The sequence below is a fragment of the Emydura macquarii genome, unplaced genomic scaffold, assembly GCF_026122565.2.
Source record: "Emydura macquarii macquarii isolate MOO-44397 ecotype Brisbane River unplaced genomic scaffold, CSIRO-AGI_Emac_v2 contig_2636, whole genome shotgun sequence".
NCBI classification, from domain to species: domain Eukaryota; kingdom Metazoa; phylum Chordata; order Testudines; family Chelidae; genus Emydura; species Emydura macquarii.
Genome location: NW_027132773.1, coordinates 33,170,907 through 33,192,170, shown reverse-complemented (window position 1 = coordinate 33,192,170; position 21,264 = coordinate 33,170,907). Strand labels below are relative to the sequence as shown.

The following is a 21,264-nucleotide window of genomic DNA, read 5'->3' as shown; positions in this document are numbered from 1 at the left end:
ATTTCTTCGTTAAATTGATGAACATATGAGCTTACAGTGTTAAGTGGGTAGCACTGAACACTGTAAGACAGAAGTTCCTAGGGTTGCATCTGGGACTGGGAATATCGGCTGGGGTCATTCTGTTGCATAACCCAAAGAGTGGCTGGCCAGAAGCACTCATTCACTGAGTTGGGGGGCAACTTGCTTGCTGGAGGCTGTGCAGGAACCACCCATGGGTAGGAGTTCTCACAGCAAAGCAGAGTAAGATGAGCTCCAAGAGTGAGGGAGTGGAGTGACACAGCAATACACCAGTTCAGGTTGCACTATGGGAATGTCATACCCACTAATGGGCTTTTCCGTGGTTACAAATTCATAGCAGCTGGTAGCTCAGAACAAGCACACCCATTAATCCATGAGTCACTCTTTTATCCAGTTTGGGCCTCTGGTCTGGTCCTCTTGTAACAGGTGATCAGCAGGCTATGGATTTCTCTTTCTTCAAAAAGATGTGTCCAAAAGTGAGAAGTTGCTTTCCCCTCCTCCCAACTATTTACCTAGGAAGTCCCCTCTACTTCATTTGTCTAGCACATTGTTTCAAAGAGTCCTTTGAAGTTCATAACACTTCCCAAGGTTCACATTAGTCACATCTCAAAGAGAAGTTTCATACAACCCTACAACAACACACAAACATTTGCATTTTAATACAATGAGTTCTTAAAATACTGAAACTTCTTTCAATGAGGTTTGTCCAGGAAATTGCCATATCTGTGTCAAACTCCATGAAGCCAGTGAACTAAATGTGGGCCTTACTCTTTAGCAGTTCTGATGAAACATTGTCAAGACAATGGCCTGTTTTCTGCTGGGTTCATTTATGGATTAAGCTGTTGTTTATATGTTGTTGGAGATCTTAGTTAATTCACAAAAATGCTTGCACCAGTGCTTAAGTTGTGCATCAATATCCTGCCAGTATTCTCTGTTTTTGTATTTAACTGCTGGAAGCCGCAAGAATGGATGTGTAGTTAGGACCTTTAAAATCTCAAATACACATTTCTGGTAATATCTTTCCAGACGCTTCCTCAGTTCACTGCACCATACTATTTCTCCACTGATTATGATCATTCTGACAGGCCCTCTTGCATGCTCATTCATGTCTTTCAAGACATTTCTTTTCCTCCATTGCCCATTTCCTTCTCCTTTCACTGACTCGACTCTGACCTTCCAGTGCATCCCTTCTGCTCAGAGCCTCTATTCTCTCTGTCATTTGATAATATCATCTGTAATTCATTGTTGTTTTAATCATTCTTCTTAGTTATAGTTGTCCTACAGCAATTTCTGTGACAGAATCCCTTTAAGGTAAATCTCCACATAAATGTCGTCGAGCTAAGAGCAATTCACCTAGCATTCCTACCCATGCTACAAGAACCACAGTACAAGTACTGAAGGACAACATTACAGCAATATGCTACATCAACAAGTGGGGGGTGGAGGGAAGAGCATGCTCATTGCCTGTCTGTCAGAAAGAAAACGGTCTCTGGAACTTGTGAATCAATCATTGTCACTCTGGTGAGCCCATGGCTTCCAGGCCTACAAAATGCCCTAGCAGGTCAGTTCAGCAGACCATACTCAAACAATCATAAACAGATGATTGAAAACTCCATTCTACAAGACATCTTCTAGATCGATGCCATGGACTCTTTGCCAAAGACTAAAATAAGAAGTGTAAGTTGTTTTGCTTGGGAGAGAAGGCAGTGAGCCAGCCCAGGCTCTCTGTTCAACACTTTCCTCATTTCGTATGCAGTGGGACTCATGTATGTCTACTCTCCCATTCCATTGATACAGAAGGTCTTGACAAAGTTCAGGCATGACACAACCCTGATGATGATAGCCCTAGTATGGCACTTTGACATGATGAGCCCGTCAGTACTGCCTCTAATCACATCTGGCTGAACTGGAAGTGTCGTCATTCATACTGAGGGTCAAATGTTATGCTCAGACCAAACATTGCTGCACCTCACATCCTGAATGCTGGCTGGCTAAGGCAGAGAGAACCTGATCCAAGAGGTCCAAAACTATTCTAACTTGTAGCAGAAAGGATTCCACAAAAGTGAGTTATACAGCAAAATGGAAGACATTCTCTATGTAGGCAATGCAGGCATACCTCTCACTCCTAGAAACCCTAATAGCCGTTATCCTTGTTGAGTTGACAGCCCTAAAGCATTTGGAACTCTCTATCATCTCCTTACGAGTCCATTTGGGGAAGAAGGAAAGGGAGGCGAACACAGCCTCTGGCATTGTTACCCAGTAACTTTTAGTCTCTGCAAGTTGATATCCAAACATAAACCAAAGGAATCACAGTACTTCCGCCTGTTAAATGGTTGGCACAGACAAGTCAAAACTGGGCAGACACAGGAGCTACAGAGACTTGTCACTGAAAAAAAATATTGCTAAGCAAGCAGTTTTAAAGCTATTAGTCTGATAGGTAAATCGCCTCATACCGACAATTCTAAAATATATCTAGACTTCCTGTTTTTCACAAACATTCGCCTCAGCATAATCAGAAGGAGAGAATGCATAAAGCCAGATTCACTTCATGTTCACTCTCTACCTTTCCTTCTTGTTTGCCTAGTTATGCTAAATTCCTGCAAAAGCCTGACAATTGATAAAGCAACCAACAGAATAATTAATTGGTACACCATCCCAATAATTGGCAGTGGCTTGGGACACCGGGCTGATTGCTAAAATGCCCCTGTACAGGATGAGGACTGTTGGGAATGTTGCAGGGAGTCCCTGAAATAGAGGAGAATGGTGGAATGGTAGCACAGAGGGAACTTGCAGGGAGCATGGAGAAGTACAAGGAGCCCCTGGTATGTGCAATGAGCTCAGCCTACAGAAGCAAAAAAGTGTGTGACCTACTAGCAGTTAGTAATCTCATTTTTTACTGAAATCATATTTTTGTCACAGCTTCCAAGTTGCTGATTCTTTGGTTGTCTGTTTCTTTGGTTTCTTGGATTTTAGTCCTTCAGTTTTTACAAAAGGCTCTTGATAAGTTACACTTGTGGACATCTGTTGCTTGCATGCATACCTTTCTGATAATGTAGTTTTAGACAAAATTCATTTTAGTCTCTTTGAAAAAAGAAAATTAGGTTTTTCTGATAAAGCTTTTATTACTATGTTGTTATAACATTAACAAAACGGGTTTTGTTAAAGTTGCTTTGGAAAGTCATTTCTCTCATAATATTGTTGAAAGAACATATTATATGAGAGTTGATTTCCACTGAACAGTTTTAAACAGTACACTCATTCCTTGTTCTGAGGGTTGTATGGAGGAATTTAAAAAAAAAAAATTCTGAAGATGATGCAGAGGAACCATAACATTCATTAGGACACAAAGTGAATAGCTCCCATTGAAGTTAATGGAAGGACTCCTGTTGACTTCAGTGAGCACTGAATTGGACCATTAGACCGGGTTCAGTTTTGTCAGGTGCTGAGCACTGTGGCCCTGATCCAGCAAAAGCACTTAAGCACCTGCTTAACTTTACACATGTAACTCCTTGAAAATTTTGAATGCAATTAAAATTTTAATCTATGAATTTTAGTAAAATGTTTTACAAAATATTAAAGTCTGATTTGGAATTAGTGTCCTTTTGAGAAATGTATTTGTTTTGATTATTCAGGTTTTCATATGTACCATGAAATGGCATTTTAGTTGAATTCTAAATGATTTATATCAGGAGTCTCAAACTTCGTTATAGAATGGATAACCATGGGACCTCAATGGAGTCCCAGTGTTCCAGGAACGCTCTTGAAGAATCGCTGGTTTTTAAATTTCTAAAAACAATGTACTGAGCACTGTATAACATTACCCTATTGAAGCTGCAGTATGAACATTAATTAACAAAAACTATATTTGACAGTTCATGTTGCATTAGGACGCACTTTAAAAGCATGGAGATGAGAAGTTCAGGTAAATGTCTGCTGTGTGACTTGCCGTTTTCATATAGCCTACAGTGCTGTCAGTAACACACTCCAGTGCCTCATAAGGCTTTGCTTCCATCTCCAACACAAGTTAATCAATCCTATGTTCATTAAACTTGCAATCCAATGCAAAGCCTTAATGGTGACCTCAATAGATTGGCACAATAGCTAAAATAATTTTAATATTGCTACCAAAATACTCTATATTATCTTTGTTTCCAGATGATTTTTTGTTTAAGATTGAGAACTCAAGTTACTCCATTTTTTCTTTATACTTCTGCCCTTATATTTTATCTTCTAATATTTATTAACCTAAAAATCTTTAATCAAACAGAATGCGAAGTACATTAGAAAAATATCATAGTATCTATGAAACCGTAGGGCTGAAAACTCTAGTGATTACCCTATTCATGGATTGTGTGTTGCAGTAAAATGTGGTAATTGATGAATATCTGTGAAAATGGATATGATTGTGTCCTCTTTAATAAGCTAACAATTTCATGCACAAATTTCATAAGTCCTATTGTCTCAAATAAAAGAAGACAAGTAAATGAGGCCTATGCTTTCATTGTATTGAAATAATACTGGCAGTTTCTTTATTGTATCCATTAATTAATTTCCCAACGTCAAAGTTCTCTGGGAATGAATTGGAAAAAATAATTAAAATGATACATGAGATAAATAGAAATTCAAAAGGTGAAGCAGAGAATTAGTTTGTTGTTGTGTGCATACACTTTTAAAGCAGTTGTCGAGGAATTATGGTCTAATTTTGATCTGGCATGATTTTGATTTGGTATCCTTTTTGACTTTTAGTGCATAGGTTACCCTAATGAAAACTTTTTTTCTAATAATGGGCACTTGTATTTATTGTATTTTTAAACCAGCTCTACATACAAAGCGGAACAATATTTATTTTGAAACATTTTGCTTTAAAACAAATCAGTTTAGGCTTAATACAACTGCAGAACATTTTGCCATTCTTTGGCTTGGTAGTGTGCATTTCATGAGCTAGATCATATCTTTAAGCTGAGTAGATGCAAAAGAATTGCAAGTTTTGACATGTAGTATCCTTTCTTCTATATCTAGGTCTGTGTGACTATACTTCTCACTCCACATGCTAGGGAAGGTAAGGAAGCCCTGTGCCTCCGCTCTGCATCATGTCCCCATCCCCTTGGCCCACACCAGCTCTATTAACAGCTCAGCTCTTGTGGAAGATTATGCCAGGATAGGTCTGTCTGTCCCCAGAACTCTCCTCTCGCAAGAAGGGTCCTAGATTGCAGAAAAAGAATATTAATAAATTGTGGGGTCACTGAATTTACCTACAAAAGTCTCAGAGGGCTTTTGTTGTTGTTGGGTAACAACATTTATCCATGCACTCATGGTATTCAGAGGCCCTGAGTCCCCACATCCATGCCTCCCACTTACAAGAACAGAAACAGGCAGAGCTAAGGAATGAGCTCTTCATTCAGCACAAAGAGCAGTTAGTGAATATTTTTAATGTCTCTGTAACGGCTCAGTGGCATGGCCTAAAAGCATCACCACGTCAGATTTGCCTGTGATTCTCCCTCACTTATGGTTCTGTGGAGGCAATGTGGGAACAGGTGAGGATGACACAATTATTCTCGTTGACTAGAATTCTGATCACCCTATTCTAGGCCCTCTTGTTTTGATATCAAGTGCATTCTTCAAGGAGACTGCATTATAGCCTTGGCTTCTGTGATGCTATTAAACCCACATACTAGCAAAAATATAACTATAGAAGAAAGATCTGTCTGAGTGTCAGATACAGCAGCAGATAGGCTAACCATGTGTTTCCTCTTAAAGCAAGAATCCACTTACATTGTAGCCATTCATGATGAATCACATCAAAGTAAATCAGAAACAGTTAATTTTTTATCACTATTGTCTGTTGAAATTCTAGAGAAACCAGGACCAAAAAAATCAGAGATGCACTAAAGAAAAGATTTTTGTTCCATTTAAATTGATCAACCTAGCAAGTCAAGATGATGGTGACTTTAATCTCTTTATTCTCAAAACAAAGATTAATAGTGAAACTCTCTTGAAAGATGTCTCTCAAATAAGGAATATTTAATGGGAAGCTAGATTGCTCAGAGAGTTGTTAATGTGATACATAACCTTTACCTGTAGATCAGTAAAATCCACCCATACTTGGTATTGATCAAAAGTTGTTACCATCATGGTTCTGTTTGCTACGCTACATTAAATGAATTGATCACAGTCAAATTACTAACAAATGGATTAAATTCTGACCCTATTGTCGTCAATAGGTGTTTTACTTCAGTAGAGCTAGGATTTCGCACCAGGTATTGGCGTCACAATCCTCCTTTCTCTCTCAAATTGACACTAATTTGTAATGTTAGTTTCAGAGAGTACTAGTACTGAATAGATATGAAATCTGAATTACCATTGCATCTCTTGGGGTCCTTCCAGAACAAAATTCAGGGACACTGGTGGGACAATGTGGGGAAATGTTTTATTATTTTTACATCTTAACATTTTTACCAGAAATGGAGACCGTGAATGTGCTTCATGTAATACTTTTTTTTAAAAAAAACTAGAGTATACTATAATTGTTTTCTCATAAAGAACACCACTTTACATACAAAATTCAATGAGTGGCTTTTTAATATATTTTATTCCTACCTATACATTTTAATTAATAGAAATAAACAGTTATGACATAACTTAAAGGAAGAGCATCAGAGGTAACAGTTTTCCCATGGTATTTTGGATGTGGAAGAATTTGCTATCTTACAATTTACAACCTGAAAAGTTGGTAGGTTCCATTACTGATTTTCAGGTTCTAAGAAATGTAAGGGTTTGTAATAATGCTTGGACTAGGCTTTGCTTCTAAAGTGAGAGTGAGAATGTGCATGTGTGTTTAAAAACAAAAAAAACCCACAACACCACCACAGAAATTTTCTTACTAACTGATAGGAACCTAAATTAGGAAATCATTACATTTTACTCTTCATTACATATTATACATAGATTTTTCTAGAATTTGATTGGTTTTCTGTAAAACTGAGGGACGCACTGCCTTTCACCCTAAATTTTACAGTGTCACTCAAATTGTTGGTGTTAACTAAATGCACAGATTAAGTGTAAATATAAAATAGTATTATATCAATTTAATACCATAAGTTTTGTATCAGCAGTCATTGAAATATAATGGCAGGGAGGGCTTCTTATTACTGTTGACTTACCTATTGAAAACAATCAAGTTGTTACATGATCATGATGTATTTGGGAGTAAAACAATGCAATATTAAAATTCTGAGGCCTCCGGTGGAGCTGAAAGTGGTAATTTTATTTACTGTATGTTGAAAAGTAATACTTTAAAAGTGCAGATTTCTAAAATGCTTTCCATTTCAGCTAAAAAATGTAATGAATTCCTACACACTTTCCAATTAGTCATCTAATGTTAATGCTGCTATATAAATGATAGATTCAAAAATTATTCCAAGTTGAGTGAGATCGAAGGACACCTCTAGCTGTTTGACACAAAATACAGACTTAGGTAACACACTTCATTTAGAATACGGAAAAACTAGACCTGCATTTTGCTTCCCTAGAAAGGATTTAAATGTGTTCCTGCCTTCAGAGGAAAGAATTTTTAATAGTCAGATATTATTCAATGCTGAAGGCATTTTATTAAATATTGAAGAACCACAATGGTGTGTGACTTTTTAAAATACAGGATTGAAGGAATATTTTTAATATTTGATGTCATGGCTGTACTGTAGGTCTAGAAAAATACTTTTTAACATTTAAAGTTTGTAGAGGTGTTTTATACATATAGAAGAGAGATGTTTGTAGCCCCTGCTTGTGGCTGGGAATGAAAACTGTAAACTGTTCAGCTGAAAACCTCTTGACTGGTGAAAACAGTACAGTGATAGTGTAAAACTAGGCTGATCCTCATAAATACTCTCTTCAAAAAGGAGAGCTTGAAAATGTTTCCCTTTTGAACTACTTTGTTATATTTTCCCAAAGGAACTGGTACATTTAAAAACGGAGCACCTATGTATTTTCTTTTAAGTGTAGCAGGGAAGATACATCTTGTATCGAAGATTTGTTCTTTCAGTCCTTTCCTAAGCACTTTGTAGTGGTCTCTGGAAATGCTCCTGCATGAAGGCGGTGTTGCAAAATTCTTTCATGTTCATTTTTTTTTTATTGGACAGTCTTCTTTTGTGGTATTTGTTTTAATGATTTATATAGTTGCTATTAAGCCCAGAGGGGTGGTGTGTACGTACAGATGATTGTTTTTAATGATAATTATCATAAGGGCATTACACTGTGATTAAAATATTTTTTCTGTGTTCGAAAGAACATTCTTTTTAAAATGCTCTTTTAAAAAGTTAACTTTTTAACTTTATAATACAGCTAATGTATCTCATTTTCTGGAATCCAGATTCTTATTTCCAGTTCTCCAGTGAATAAAAAAGGTCTGATATAAAGCCATTCTGAGAAACAATACTTTTTTTTTATTTACGAGTATTATAACTTAATTCCCAGCAGTTAAAAGGAGGAAACTTATGTGACCCTGGTGCCTGAATGGGCCACACTGAAAGTGCCTCACTCAGGGCAGACTGCAAGAAATAGGGCAGACAATCCCCAAAACTGGTAATTCTATCATAAGATAATACCACACCAGTAATGAAAGTGAATTTCTCTGTCACCATACTGATTAACAAGAAGTCAAAAATGCAGTCTTCTTTGGCATTCAAGCCCTTGGCTCACCACCCAGAGCCTGGACTTTATGATGAGAGGTTACTGAAAACCATCTTAATCAGAATTCTAATCCCAAAGGATCAGCCATTTAGCCAGGTCAATATATAACTCAGATTTTACCCAACAATCACACTGGTGTCAATCCTTTAGTAATCTTTAAAAACTAAAGGTTTAATAATAAAAGTAAAGAAGACTTATAAATGGTTAATAGATCATATGCATACAAATGATAATGAAGTCCTTGCATCATGTTTGAAGCAGTGATAGAATAAACTAGCTTGCGAAAGTCTGTCTGGAATTAATCCAAAGAGTTATAGTCCAATAGACAGTTGAAGTGTACAGTCTGTTAGATTTCTCCAGGATAATCCAGGCAACTACCTGGAGACCTCGGTCCTATGGCTAGACCTTCCCTGTTAAAGTTTAAGCAGACATGAGATACAGGGATCAGGTCTGAAGCGTCCTTTTATAGTTGAAGCAGGCTGGACTCTGACAGGCAACTCCACCATGTGGGTTTTGATGAAAGCGAGCCAACCATTTGTGATATCTATTTAATGGGTCCTTTCTCAGATATTACCTTTAACAATAGCTATTCAAATGATCAAGATAGTTCATAGGTGGTTTTACTATGTGGAATTACAAGCTCTGAGGAGAAATGAGGACAATAATATTATTACACCACAAGTCTCACCTAAATAATAATATCTCCTTTTGATCTCTGAGTCAATATAATATAGTAATGAAGCATTTTAAGGCAGGAACAGGATTTAGTATCTACAAGCTAATTAGATCACATTGTTAGATTTCTAATAGGATGCAGGTAAACATAGACACATTTAGCACTTATTCTTTGATTTTCTAACAATACCGGCGAACGGGTTAAAGATTCTAGTCTACTCAACATGGCTTTAAAATATCTATAAGGAATGGCCCTGTTTACCTTTGCAGTACCCTTCAGATATGTCTTTAGGGTTGCTTACAGGTCACCCAGCTTGCTAATTTTTTAATCTTTGCTGGCCCAGCATTACAACTTATCCTATTACATGCAAGAAACTGTTAAAAAATGTCAATTAGGTTGCCAACTCAAGCAGTCAAAAGTTAAGAAATACCCAATTTATATATGCCCATGTACCCTTAATTCTGCCATAATGTGCATTGCACTTGTGCACTGAATAAGGCAGGGATCTTGCAAAAAAAAAAAAATGTGTGTAATCATGTAATTAAAGGTCATGTGATAGAAGGGATATGGTTGTATCAGATTATGAGCTCCATTTTGTGTTATGTGTTGAACATGTCTAAACATGCCCACAGCCAACCTATTGAAGTGTATTACTACTTGCCTAGATGCTTGACCCCTCATTGAAAGACTATCACTGAGAAGCCATCAAGATGACAGTCTAGAGCAGGGGTTCCCAACCTTTTTGGCTCGAGGGCCGGAGATACCATTTTTACAGCCCTGAAGGGCCACCAGTCTCCATCAGCAGGCCCCCTCCCACTGTAGCCAGACAGCCTCCTCATTTTACTCCCATCTCCCTGGCTGCAGCATATAGCCCTGTGCGCTCTACCTGGATCCCTAGGCAGTGGCTCCCTTCTACAGCAGGGGGATGGAAGATTAGTGCTTTCCTCCCTCCGGCTCCAGCAGGGGCCCCAGCGCCTATGGGCCTAGGCAGAGCGCTTTGCTGTGCTCCCTGCTACAGCCAGGGGGAGGGGAGTGCTGATCTCCCATCCCTTGGCTGCGTCAAGGGGCATGCACCAGTCTTTTAGTCCCACAGAAACGTGCTCTGCCTGGATCCTTAGGCAGAGGCTCCCTTCTGCAACCAGCAGTAGGGGAGTGGCCACCACAGGTTGGGAACCCTTGTCTAGAGCCATATGATTTGGAGCCCACCTCAGCCCACCCTGGGACTGAAGGGGTTCCTGCCCCACATGGTATCTTCAGAGGGGCCATGTGCTAAGTCCAGGGGGCAAGACCTGTTTGACCCTCTCACTCTCCACCCTGCCCCACATGTGACTTGGAGGAGCACTTGCTGCACGTGATGACTCCAAGTGTGGAATGGGACACTGAGGCCATGTGCTGGGTCCAGAAGTGGGTTAATGGGTTGTGGAGGGGAGGATGGGGGAATCTGTGTCTCTCCTCTACAGGTGCTCTGGCAGCTCTCAAATTTTCTCATTGCACTCTTCATTGCTGCTGCCACTTGGATGGCGGCATTAGCCCGCCCTCCATGTCAGAATGATCCATGATTTTGGCAGGTTGCCAAAATATTCCTGAGGCAGGCAAGTTAGAGAAAGGAAATGGTGAGTTTTAACCTTTTGCATTCACCTATAGCTAAATTTTTCTATAGACTAAGAGGATTCTCTCTCCTGAATACCAGAATCCTGCTGCAGACAATGGAGGTGTTAGAGTTCCTCAAGAGATTGCAAGAATCTTTTATAATGGAAAGTTTTAGGCAACCTAAATATAGGGAGTCATTACAAGCTCCCCCTATATTATTCAACTATCAGTCATTCCACTATAATATACTTCCTTTGAATTTTATGGTGGAATTTTAGCAAATCTCCTGGGAGGCTGTGATTTCAGTGCAACAGCACATCACTGCTCAGACTAGTTCAATCAGTGGCCTAGTGAAAGGCTCTTTGCTTTATTTTGAATGATTTTTGCTCTTTGCAGAACTCAGCTGAAAATGTCAAAAGATAGGGGAGTTAGGGCATATCAGATTTGTTCCTTAGGACTTCCAAAGTCAAAAAGAAGTCTCTTGGGAAGCAGAAGACACATTCAATTAAGTTTTGAAAGCAGAAGTTGACATCCTGAAAATACCAAAAACAACAGGTTAGAAAGTTGAATTCTCCCAACATTTTGTAAAAGGATAAGGCCACAAATTCAGATGTTATATTGTGCCTGTTATACATAAATAAATCTTTCAAAAAAGATACTTACGGCACACAATTTTATATTTTCACTAATGATTTAAAGGAGCATGATTATGGTTAAAGCAGAGGACTGAGAGTCAAGATCTGATTTCTAGTCCCACCTCTGCAGCAGACTTATTGTGAGATGCTGAGAAAGTCTCTTAACTTCTCTGCATCTCAGTTGCCTGCGCTATACTGTGGAGATAATATCTATGAACAACATAGGGGTTCTTGTACTCATTTTATTTATAAAGTGCTTTGAGATCCTTGAAAGCAAGCCTCTGTAGAAATGCAAAATGTTCTTGCATTATTTTGCTCCCTATCTTTAGTGCATTTGGGTCAATTGGTCATTTGGGTAGTTAAAAATATAACTTTAAAGTATGCCTACCTATTCCTCTGACCAATATAAATTACTTATATAACCATAACACAATCAGATATTAGCATTTCATCTTTCCTGTTAGAATGTTTTGTATATGCAGGTGGGTTATGCTGGTTTTTCTCTGGTTATACTATTAAATTTGCAGTCTACAGCCATTCAGTGATTGTCTAATTCAAGAAGTTCTGAGAGTGGAGTATGAAAGAGTGCCTTTGATTTCAGCTGCAACAGAGATCAGCTTTTGCAGGACAATGTGATATTTGTGATGTTAACAATCTAAATGATTTTTATTGATGATGACAGATGGTTTTGTAATAATAGGCTCTGAGTCATGCATAATGTGTTCAAAATAAGTCTTCTGGAATGTTGTACATCTGTCTTGAGATCTTTTGCTAAAATATTTAAATCAAGGTCATTGTTTATATTTGATTTTAAACAGCCTTTAGCTTGTAGTCTGCATTTTTATAGTTTAAAGATCAAACTGTTTGTAACTTCAAGGGCTACAAATGGAAAGGTATAATAGGTAGCAGGTGTTAGAAAAGGCAATTATGCATTAGCTGTTTTGCTCAATTTCCAAAACTGTCTAAAACTATCCATTGGAAATACTTTGTAGCCTAGTTTTATCTCTGAAGCATGATGAATTCTTAAATCTAAAGGGAATATGCATTTTTTTCTTTAATGAATAGAATATTTAAGCTTATTTGGTTTACTATAAAAGAAGCTAGGAGAACAGTATTGAAAAGAAAGGTAGAAGAGGAAAATTTCAAGAATAAATACAGGCCTTTGGCATTATACTGATATTCTTTATGCATTGTCTTAAAAACCTTTTTAACATTCCAATAAGGCGGCTAGAGTTTTCAGATGTATTTTCTTTCAAGTTCTTTTAAACATTTTCTTCTGATCTTTTTCTATGATTTAATTCTCTTCAGTATTGGATAACAAACTGATTATTTGGGTTCAAAATCTGAATCTTAAAAGAATAGGTATTCTTTTTTGAGTCCACAAAATAACTGAAGAACAAAAAAACAGTTGTGCCAATGTTGTATTGACTTTGAGAGACATGAAAAAATAGCAAAATTTCGATATATTGTAAATTTAACACATCCCTCTCCCCACAAAGAATACATACAGTGTTTGACTTGAGAAAATGTAAATATCTGGTATGCACCACCCACACACACAAATTCTCTGCTATTCATTTCTGTTCCCCCTTTTCAGCCAAGACCATAAAATAAAATATAGGAACAGTAATTCATATTAACAGAATTTTTAACCTTCATTGTATGTTGTTACTTTTTTCTTTTAAATTATTTCTGTATTTTACTCTCATTAATTTTTCTGCTTTTCCTCTGTCTCTTTCCCTTTTTCTGAGACCTGCCGCTTACTCTCCCAGATTCACCCCTATTCTTTCTGTTCCTTTTCCCTTCCTTTCTGCCCTTCTCATTCTCAGGCTCCATAAACCACAAATTATCTTTGTTTTTTTTTTTTACTTGTCTCCCTCTCCCCCTGGTCTCTTTGTACTTTTCCCCTCTATCCAACAATCTCAATATCTTCTCCTGCATTTGTCCATACCCTTCCCCCCTAAGTCTAGTTCTGTACTTCATTTGCTTTCTTCTCTCCCTTCCTCCCTTGATTGCAGATTCTTAGACTGGTGCCAACTTTTAATCCTTTTGTCTGTATTCCTAGGCAGTCTTAAACTCAGACCATAAGTTCATCAGGTGACACTGGTTTGCTATCCAGCTTCTTGTTCACTGGGATGGGCTCCGAGAATACAGATTCTTCTCTCCGTCACCCAATGCAACCTGTCCTTTGGATGTAGGAATTTTCATTTAGGCCTGGAATGTGGGATCCCTTATTCAGGCCTTCAAGTTTCCTATTGCTGTGCATGGCCAAAGGCCTTTTCTATTATTCTCACAGAGGCCAAAATGTACTCTTACTTGTATTCTTGCATTAGTTTAAACCTCATACAAAAGCCAGAGCGTGACAGGAAGTTTACAGCAGAGTCATCATTGGTGGTTTGATGTGCTAGTAAAATGTGTTAATTTGGATTCCAAATGCATCATGGCACAGTTCAAGTGGTGAATACATCTCATTTTCAAAACAAGGAGAAAAAGGCAATAGTTCCAAACAACATTACTGAACTTTACTGTGTTTTCTTTAAGATAAACTTATATTTACATAATTCTGTGCAGTTTGAATTTAGCAGACAGCTATCACTGTTTCATAGTTTCATGAGAATAAATTTGAAGTGTACTTTGTTCAAAACTCATTTAATTGATACTGTAAATTTAATGTAAGCCTTAAGTGCTCTCTATTTGCATTTCACATTATGGTACTTTCCCTTAAAATCTTAAAGATATGTTGGTAATTTTTTTAATGGCTACATATTATACTAATAATGGGTAACTATGTATTCATTAATTGAACAATGTAATGAATGGTTAAAAAGCAACTACATATGAAGCCATTCATTTTATTTATACTAAAACAGAGACTGGCTGTAATCCTTTACTAGCAAGAAGTAGAACAAAAATGTTGTGTCTATAATTAATTTAAAAACTCTTGATTTTATTTATTTTAATTTCCTGATATCCGTAGACATCTTTTCTAAATTGTTATTATTAACTCTAGACTTGAAAAAACTATAAAGGAACTTTAATGATGCAACTAAACAGGAAAAATCTTTCGTGTTCTATTAATTATGTTCAGAATAAAATAGGAAAGGGTTTTAACTTCTACTGGCTTTCTGCATTTTTAAAGTATTTTTTCAATTTCTTCATGTTTTCTTTAACAAAAACTGATGTATTAGTTGGTGTGTACTGCTTTTCCTACAGCTACATCATCTTGAGCTGTCATTTATCCAGTTTCATATATTAAAGTCAGCTCTGCACCCAGTATTTAAATAGAAGTTCTCTAGGAGTATATCTACACAAGGAAAAAGGTGTGGTGGTTACAATGAGATAGTGAACAGACTCATGATAACTCATGTTATCCTAGTGCAGAGCAGGCCAGTTGTACTTTCACTTTCATTAGCTGGTCAAAATGAACCCTAAAGGGGTGTTTCGGTAAAACTACAATTTGTCCTCTCTATACTAAGATTTTACATGTTAATTACCATATATTAGCTATCATGTTGTAAAAAACATGCCTTTTTCCAAATGTACGCCTTTTTCTTAAAGGCACTTATTCCTAAACGTTTTCCTGCCATGATTCCCAAATTAATCCCCTTCTTTTCTCCTGTCACCCCACATCTCAGAATTCCTTGTTTCAGTTCATGTGGAACTTCCAAATTTCCTGAATAGATTGGTACTACCCTGTTTTTGTGGCTACTTGATTTGGTCGAGCTTCCCTGCCTGCTAATAGGGAATGGAAGGCTCCATTGACTTTTTCCCAGCACCATGTCCCCATCACTCATTCTCCTTTTGTGAGAAGAGGCTGCTAAGAGGGGGGTTTCTACTCTTTAGAATACTGCAGTTGTTCTAATGGCACTCTGCCTCCCCCTCATGCAAAGGGCATTTTGGATACTTAGGCACTATGTCTGCCTCTCCATTTGTCAGATATGTAAGTATCAGACAGAGAAAATAATGATCCGCCTGCCTGCATTGATCCCTGAATTGCCAGTGTATATGGAGTAACAAAGCACTTACACCCCTACTGGATGATTGTTGTTGTTATTATTATTATATTGTGTTATATGATGCAGGAAAATAGGATCAGTGATAGTAGATTGTGTTCTCTCTAAATCAAGACTGAACCAGTGCTACTTAATAATTACTGGGGCATTGCACTTTTGTCTTTCAGGTAAAAAGCAAAACTGAAATTCTTACTCCTATCCCAACTGAAATTATGTTGTTCAAGACTGTTTTTAATCCAAACAAATTCCAACACAAGGAATTATATTTTGTCTAATTAAATAACCTTTAATGGCTTCCAACTCATATTTGCATCAAAATTTAACAAAACTCTATGACTCAATGACACCAAAATTTTAAACTTGTTTTTGTCAGTGTGAATGAAATGATCAGAATCTGGCTCTATAGAATTTTCTCATTTTAACTTATATTGATAGCTTCATTTTTTCTCAGTGAAGATTGACGCTGTTCTTAATCCTGTATTTAAGAATATATTATTGTATTCCATCATAATATATATATATTTCAGTGTAACATATAAAGCATATTTGAATATGTTTAGTGTGTGAGGTGCTTATGCCAAAACACACACAGAGTTATCTCTATGAAATACATTGCAGTAGTGCCTGAGATCTGCTATGATCTAGGCCAGCTTAGGGTTGCTGCCCCAAAGGTTGATTCCCAAATGCTGCTCCTCCCAGCCTTTATTTGTTCACTAATTTCTTATTTATCATAACTTATTTCTTTAGTTGAACTGTGGCATCTCCTGGATTGGTACCTTTTTTAAATAGAAATTATATCAAATGCTGTATATAAAATGTTTTTTCTCTCATTTTTCTTTTTGTCTGAGTTTTTTTCTTATGCTTCATTTTTCCTGTTTAAACACATAATTAAGTGTAAAATGTTTCTTTTTCTTCAGTTTATCAGTTGTGAGGTCAGCAATAAAAGTTTTTATAGTGATCCTAATGCTTATGGAAGGTTCTGGCTTCACAACCCATGAGAATAATACATTCCTTTGTAAATTGGAAGCTGCATTATAACCAACCCCTATGTGCTTCACATGTGAACTGGATGGACCATCAGTAAGAGTGGTTTCTAAATCTAATCTCTATGCCCATATAGAACCTGATCCAATTCCCACTGAATTCAATGGAAAGTATAATTTTGTTGTCTTGAGTTCAATGAAAGCAGGATCAGGCCCTTCAGTCTTGGTCTCCATGAGGCAGCAGGGATCAATTCAGCTGGATTGATTGAGCAGGTCATGGAGATCTGTTCACTTGATCCCGGAAGTGCTTTCTGGTCAATGCGATTAAACCACCTCCCAGAAAAGAGTAAAGCTGTGTCAACCGGGTGTGTCTGGTCGAGGCAGAGCAATGAAGATGCCACGGTACGGCATCGTAAGTAAGTCGATGGGAGATATGCAAACTACTTTACGTATCTCCCATCAGGTACCAGCGACAGTGTAGACCAGGCCTTAGACTCCCACCAGGGTTATTAAGCATTTTTGGTTTTGTTTGGCTGGGATTTGGGGGGGAGGAGAGGGAAGAGGGGAATGCATTTGGCTACTCTGAGTTGGACTGCCACCAAATTGTATCACATGCTTATAAAACATAGGCCATATGATAAGTTTTTCATCAGTACTCACCTAAAATGGATTAGTAGCAGTGACAGATTCCTGTAACTTGGGGACTGTATAGACAGAGCTGATAGCACTGGTATTATTAAAGTGTCAGACACGTCCCGTTATAAGACCGTGGTCCAGTTGCTTAGGGCTCATAGTAGATAACTACCTTAAATGGAACTCTCAGTGCATAGCTAAAAGGGCTCACATGATCCTTGGATGTATAAAAAGGGGAATATCATGTAGAATTGGGGATGAGATCTTCCCTCTGAACAGTGTGTTGGTAAGACTTGAATGCAATGGCCAATTTTCACATCCATACTTCAAGAAGGATGAGGAAATACTTGAAAGAGTTCAAAGGACCACAGAAATGATCAAGGTACTGGAAAACAAGCCTTGTAATGTGAGATTTAAGGAGCTCAATCAATTGAGTTAATCAAAAAGAATGTTGAAAAGTGACTTGATGACTATGAATATGTGCTTACACATGACAAGGATATCTGATAGGGAGGGGCTTCTCAATTTTGCAGACAAAATCATACCAAAAACTAATGGCTGGAAGTTAAAGTTAGACACATTCAAACTTGTTGCACTTCAGCTGTTGATCTGAAATTTTACATATGAAATTTCTTCCTCAGGCTGAATTGTTTTGGAGAATTTGAGCCAAAAAGATCCTGACATTTCTGAGAATATGATGAGGGAAAAATACATTGTTTTACTCATATTAAAAAAAAATTCTGTTTACTTTTTCTTTGAAAAACGCTTGCACCCCCATTTTTTTTGGAGCAAGCACTTGAAATTTGACAGCAGCGGGTTTCTTGCAGCAGGAATGTTATGCCTTTTGCTATCCATGTGAAAATCTGCCCTAATTTGGCCAAGTTATAAACCTTTGAAAAATTGCAGTTCACACATGCAGCATAGAGACGTTTTCAATTTTAAGAACTAAAATCTCTGAAGACTCCATCCTCACGGAGAATGCTTAAGCCTCTCTCAATTCCTTGTTCTAACCAGGGATGAAGCCAGACTTCCCTTGGAATGGTGCTATATAATAAGTGCTCTGAAAAATGAGGTCAGAGGCATCTCAAATAGAGTACCCAAAATTAGCTGAAACTTACATTAATCTCTGTTCCCAATTTGTAAAATCTCAGAGTTGTTCTGAAGATAAAATAATGTTTGTGAAGTGCTCAGGTACTGTAGTGAAGAGCATCACAGAAAAGCACAATACAAAATTAATAACTCTATATTCATAACAGGGTTTGAATTCTGTACAGTAAATAAGACATGGGATCACACATTCAACAATGAGGATAAATAAAATAATGAATGGCTGCTCATTAAGGTGACTACTGTCCATCATGTGCACTGAATGATACAGGGACTCCTGTGGAAAATACACTATGCGATCACATAATTAAAGACTATCATAATGCATACATACAAGGCGACCAAACTAAGGTTGCACAGGCAACTTTAATTCAGGTATTTCGTAACTTGACTTTAGAACCTTCATAATGTTCTTCAAATATAGAGGAGGGGTGTGTGTGTGCAGGGTGTGTGTGTGTAATATATAATATAAAATAAAAGTAGATTTTTTTAAAAATTAACATGAACTTCAAGGTAACTCTTTTCTTGGAGCTATATTTGAAAAGACGTATATTTTTCTTTATACATTCTTCTCTGTGTAAAATAAAATTTAAAATTTATTTTCATCAATGTGCTATATTATAAATATTATATAGAATATGGTAGATGATTGTATTTTTCAAAGGTTAAATTTCAGCATAGTAGAAATGCATCCATTTTCCAATTTTATGATAGAAAATTTATTAACTGAATTGCTATTTCAGTATTATTTACCCAGTCAAAGAAAATGTGTGACTGTTTAGAAGAAGACTCAAACTCAGTGTACTCTATAAGAAATGCCCTAACCTGAAGTGTGTGATACACACACACACACACACACACACACACACACACACACACACACACACACACACACACACACACACACACACACACACACACACACACACACACACACACACACTATTTTAGGAAAGTAATAGGAAATAGTTCTTCAATGATCAATAAGGCTGTTTAAGAAAGTATCCAAACTTGTGTTGGATTTTTAAAAAGGACAGTTCTGATATTTAACCCAGTATCTATATAATTGGGTTAAATGTTAAACTAAATTGTATTCCCTCTATTTATCAGATTCTGTAGTTCGCTAACCTTAAAAAAAAAAAAAAAAAAAAAAATTCAAAATTTTGATCTAATGAGACTTCACTGTCGTGTGTGTTTTCTTTAAACCAATGCTAATGCAAAAAAGGTTTAATTATAATTTTCTTTTTTCAATTTCAGTATTTGAGCAGTAGTTGGAAATCAATCTAAAATAAAATTCTACCCAGTTATATTTTTAAATAGACTGCAGACCTTGCTTTAGGGGAATACTTTTATTTTAATACTGTACATGGAGATCATGCATTTGGCCCAACTCTTTAATGTGCTTAGGAAATCTAAATGACTGGCAGGAGCCAAAGAAAATGACTTTCATTGGGGATTCAGATAAATGACTCCAAAATACGTTAGGCAAATGGGCAGATCTGATTACAGAATTGGGACCTAAAACTGTTTTTTTTTGTTCCAAAATTGCTGTGGTATGCATGTTTTTAAATGCAGAGTGGGTACAATTTTTGTTGGATTTAACGTGATAAATTAGCAGCTGATCAATACCTACTAAACTTTACTTTTTCTGTTTTCAAAAAAGTTAACAAATTGGCACAGTAGTTCTATTGTGAAAAGAAAGAAATGAATATTGGCTGGAACTTCCACATTCGCAGTAGTGGAGATGGAGCATATAACATTGAGCTTAGGGTAGTGCTTGAGTTTACAGTAATTAATAGATTCACAAATTCGTAATTCATAATTCAATTAGTTACTAATGGGCAAAGTCAGAAAAGCTGAGAATGTGCTGGAAAAAAAGTAGGGTTTTTTTTTTTGAGGAATATGCACCCAGGCCAGGTTCTATGAATGCATCTGGCAGAGATGAAGTCATAAATAAGTTTGGGATGTGAAAAATGGAGGTTTAAGTCTCTTAAATCTAATAAGATTCTAGACCTAATGAAGATTAAGAAAGCACAAAGTCTGTGTTCTTTGTTTTACTTAAATGTTTCATATCGCCAGCTACCAGTCAATATTGAAAATGTCTTATAGATATAATTGGGGTTAAATTTCACAAGTAAAGTAATGACTCATTAAATTTAATTTTTAATTTTTTTTTTTTTTTTTAGTCTGAATCTGAGGGTTTTTCTCATTTTCACTTGTACGTCTGTGCTGCCTTCCTTGTCAGGTGGAGGAAAGAGATCCTGGAAGAAAGAGACTTTCAAGTAAGTAAATACATTTTTATTCAACCCTGCAGAAATCTAGGGATATTTTTTTCCCTGTGGGGCATTATTTATTAATTTCTATTTACAGGATTATTTATGAATGAATTTAACAGAGCAACAACATTTGCACTAAAATTGGCCATGTCTGACTCTTTGTAAGAGTTATTTTAAAGCTCTTGTATCTGAAGTGATTGACTGTAAATAGCAGAAGATAATGGGGGATGTCGGGTGATGTGCACTCTGAAGAAAGTTTTATTTCAGTCACTGAGGCAAAGATTTCAGGAAAAATCATAATAAGCAAAGCTTTGGAATTTCACAGTGAGGTTTTATGAAAATGTAAGTGACTGAGGGTAAATTGATATGTACTTTTTAACTTAAAATGTGGTGATGTTGTTGCTTATTTATTACAATTAACATTGTATAGCATCAGCAATGTGCATGGCACTTCCGCATTGATAATAAACACGTAGGCTCACATAAGCAAACATGGATGTAATGGCCTATTTTTCAAAAATGCCCAGGAGACACAATTCCACATCTTTGAAAACCAGACTACTTACTCCAGTGCCTAAATATGAATGTATTTGACTTATTTTGGGTGTCCACATTTGAAAACTTTAGCCACAGTCTCTGCCCCAAAGA

The 21,264-nt window shown here is 36.8% G+C and overlaps 1 protein-coding gene across 6 annotated transcripts in view; it reads left to right on the top strand.

Annotated features, from left to right (window-relative positions):
* TBC1D22A (TBC1 domain family member 22A) overlaps window positions 1-21,264 on the top strand; it is a 422,295-nt gene that overhangs the window by 311,590 nt on the left and 89,441 nt on the right. For 4 of the 6 annotated variants that reach the window (XM_067564390.1, XM_067564388.1, XM_067564386.1 and 1 more), the window contains one exon: window positions 20,527-20,622. The exons of 1 other annotated variant lie outside the window; for it this stretch is intronic. In XM_067564390.1, coding sequence (XP_067420491.1) covers window positions 20,527-20,622 — 96 coding nt within the window. Of the gene's footprint in view, window positions 1-20,003; window positions 20,059-20,526; window positions 20,623-21,264 lie in introns of those variants that run through there. One more of the 6 variants, XM_067564392.1, reaches the window with a different exon arrangement.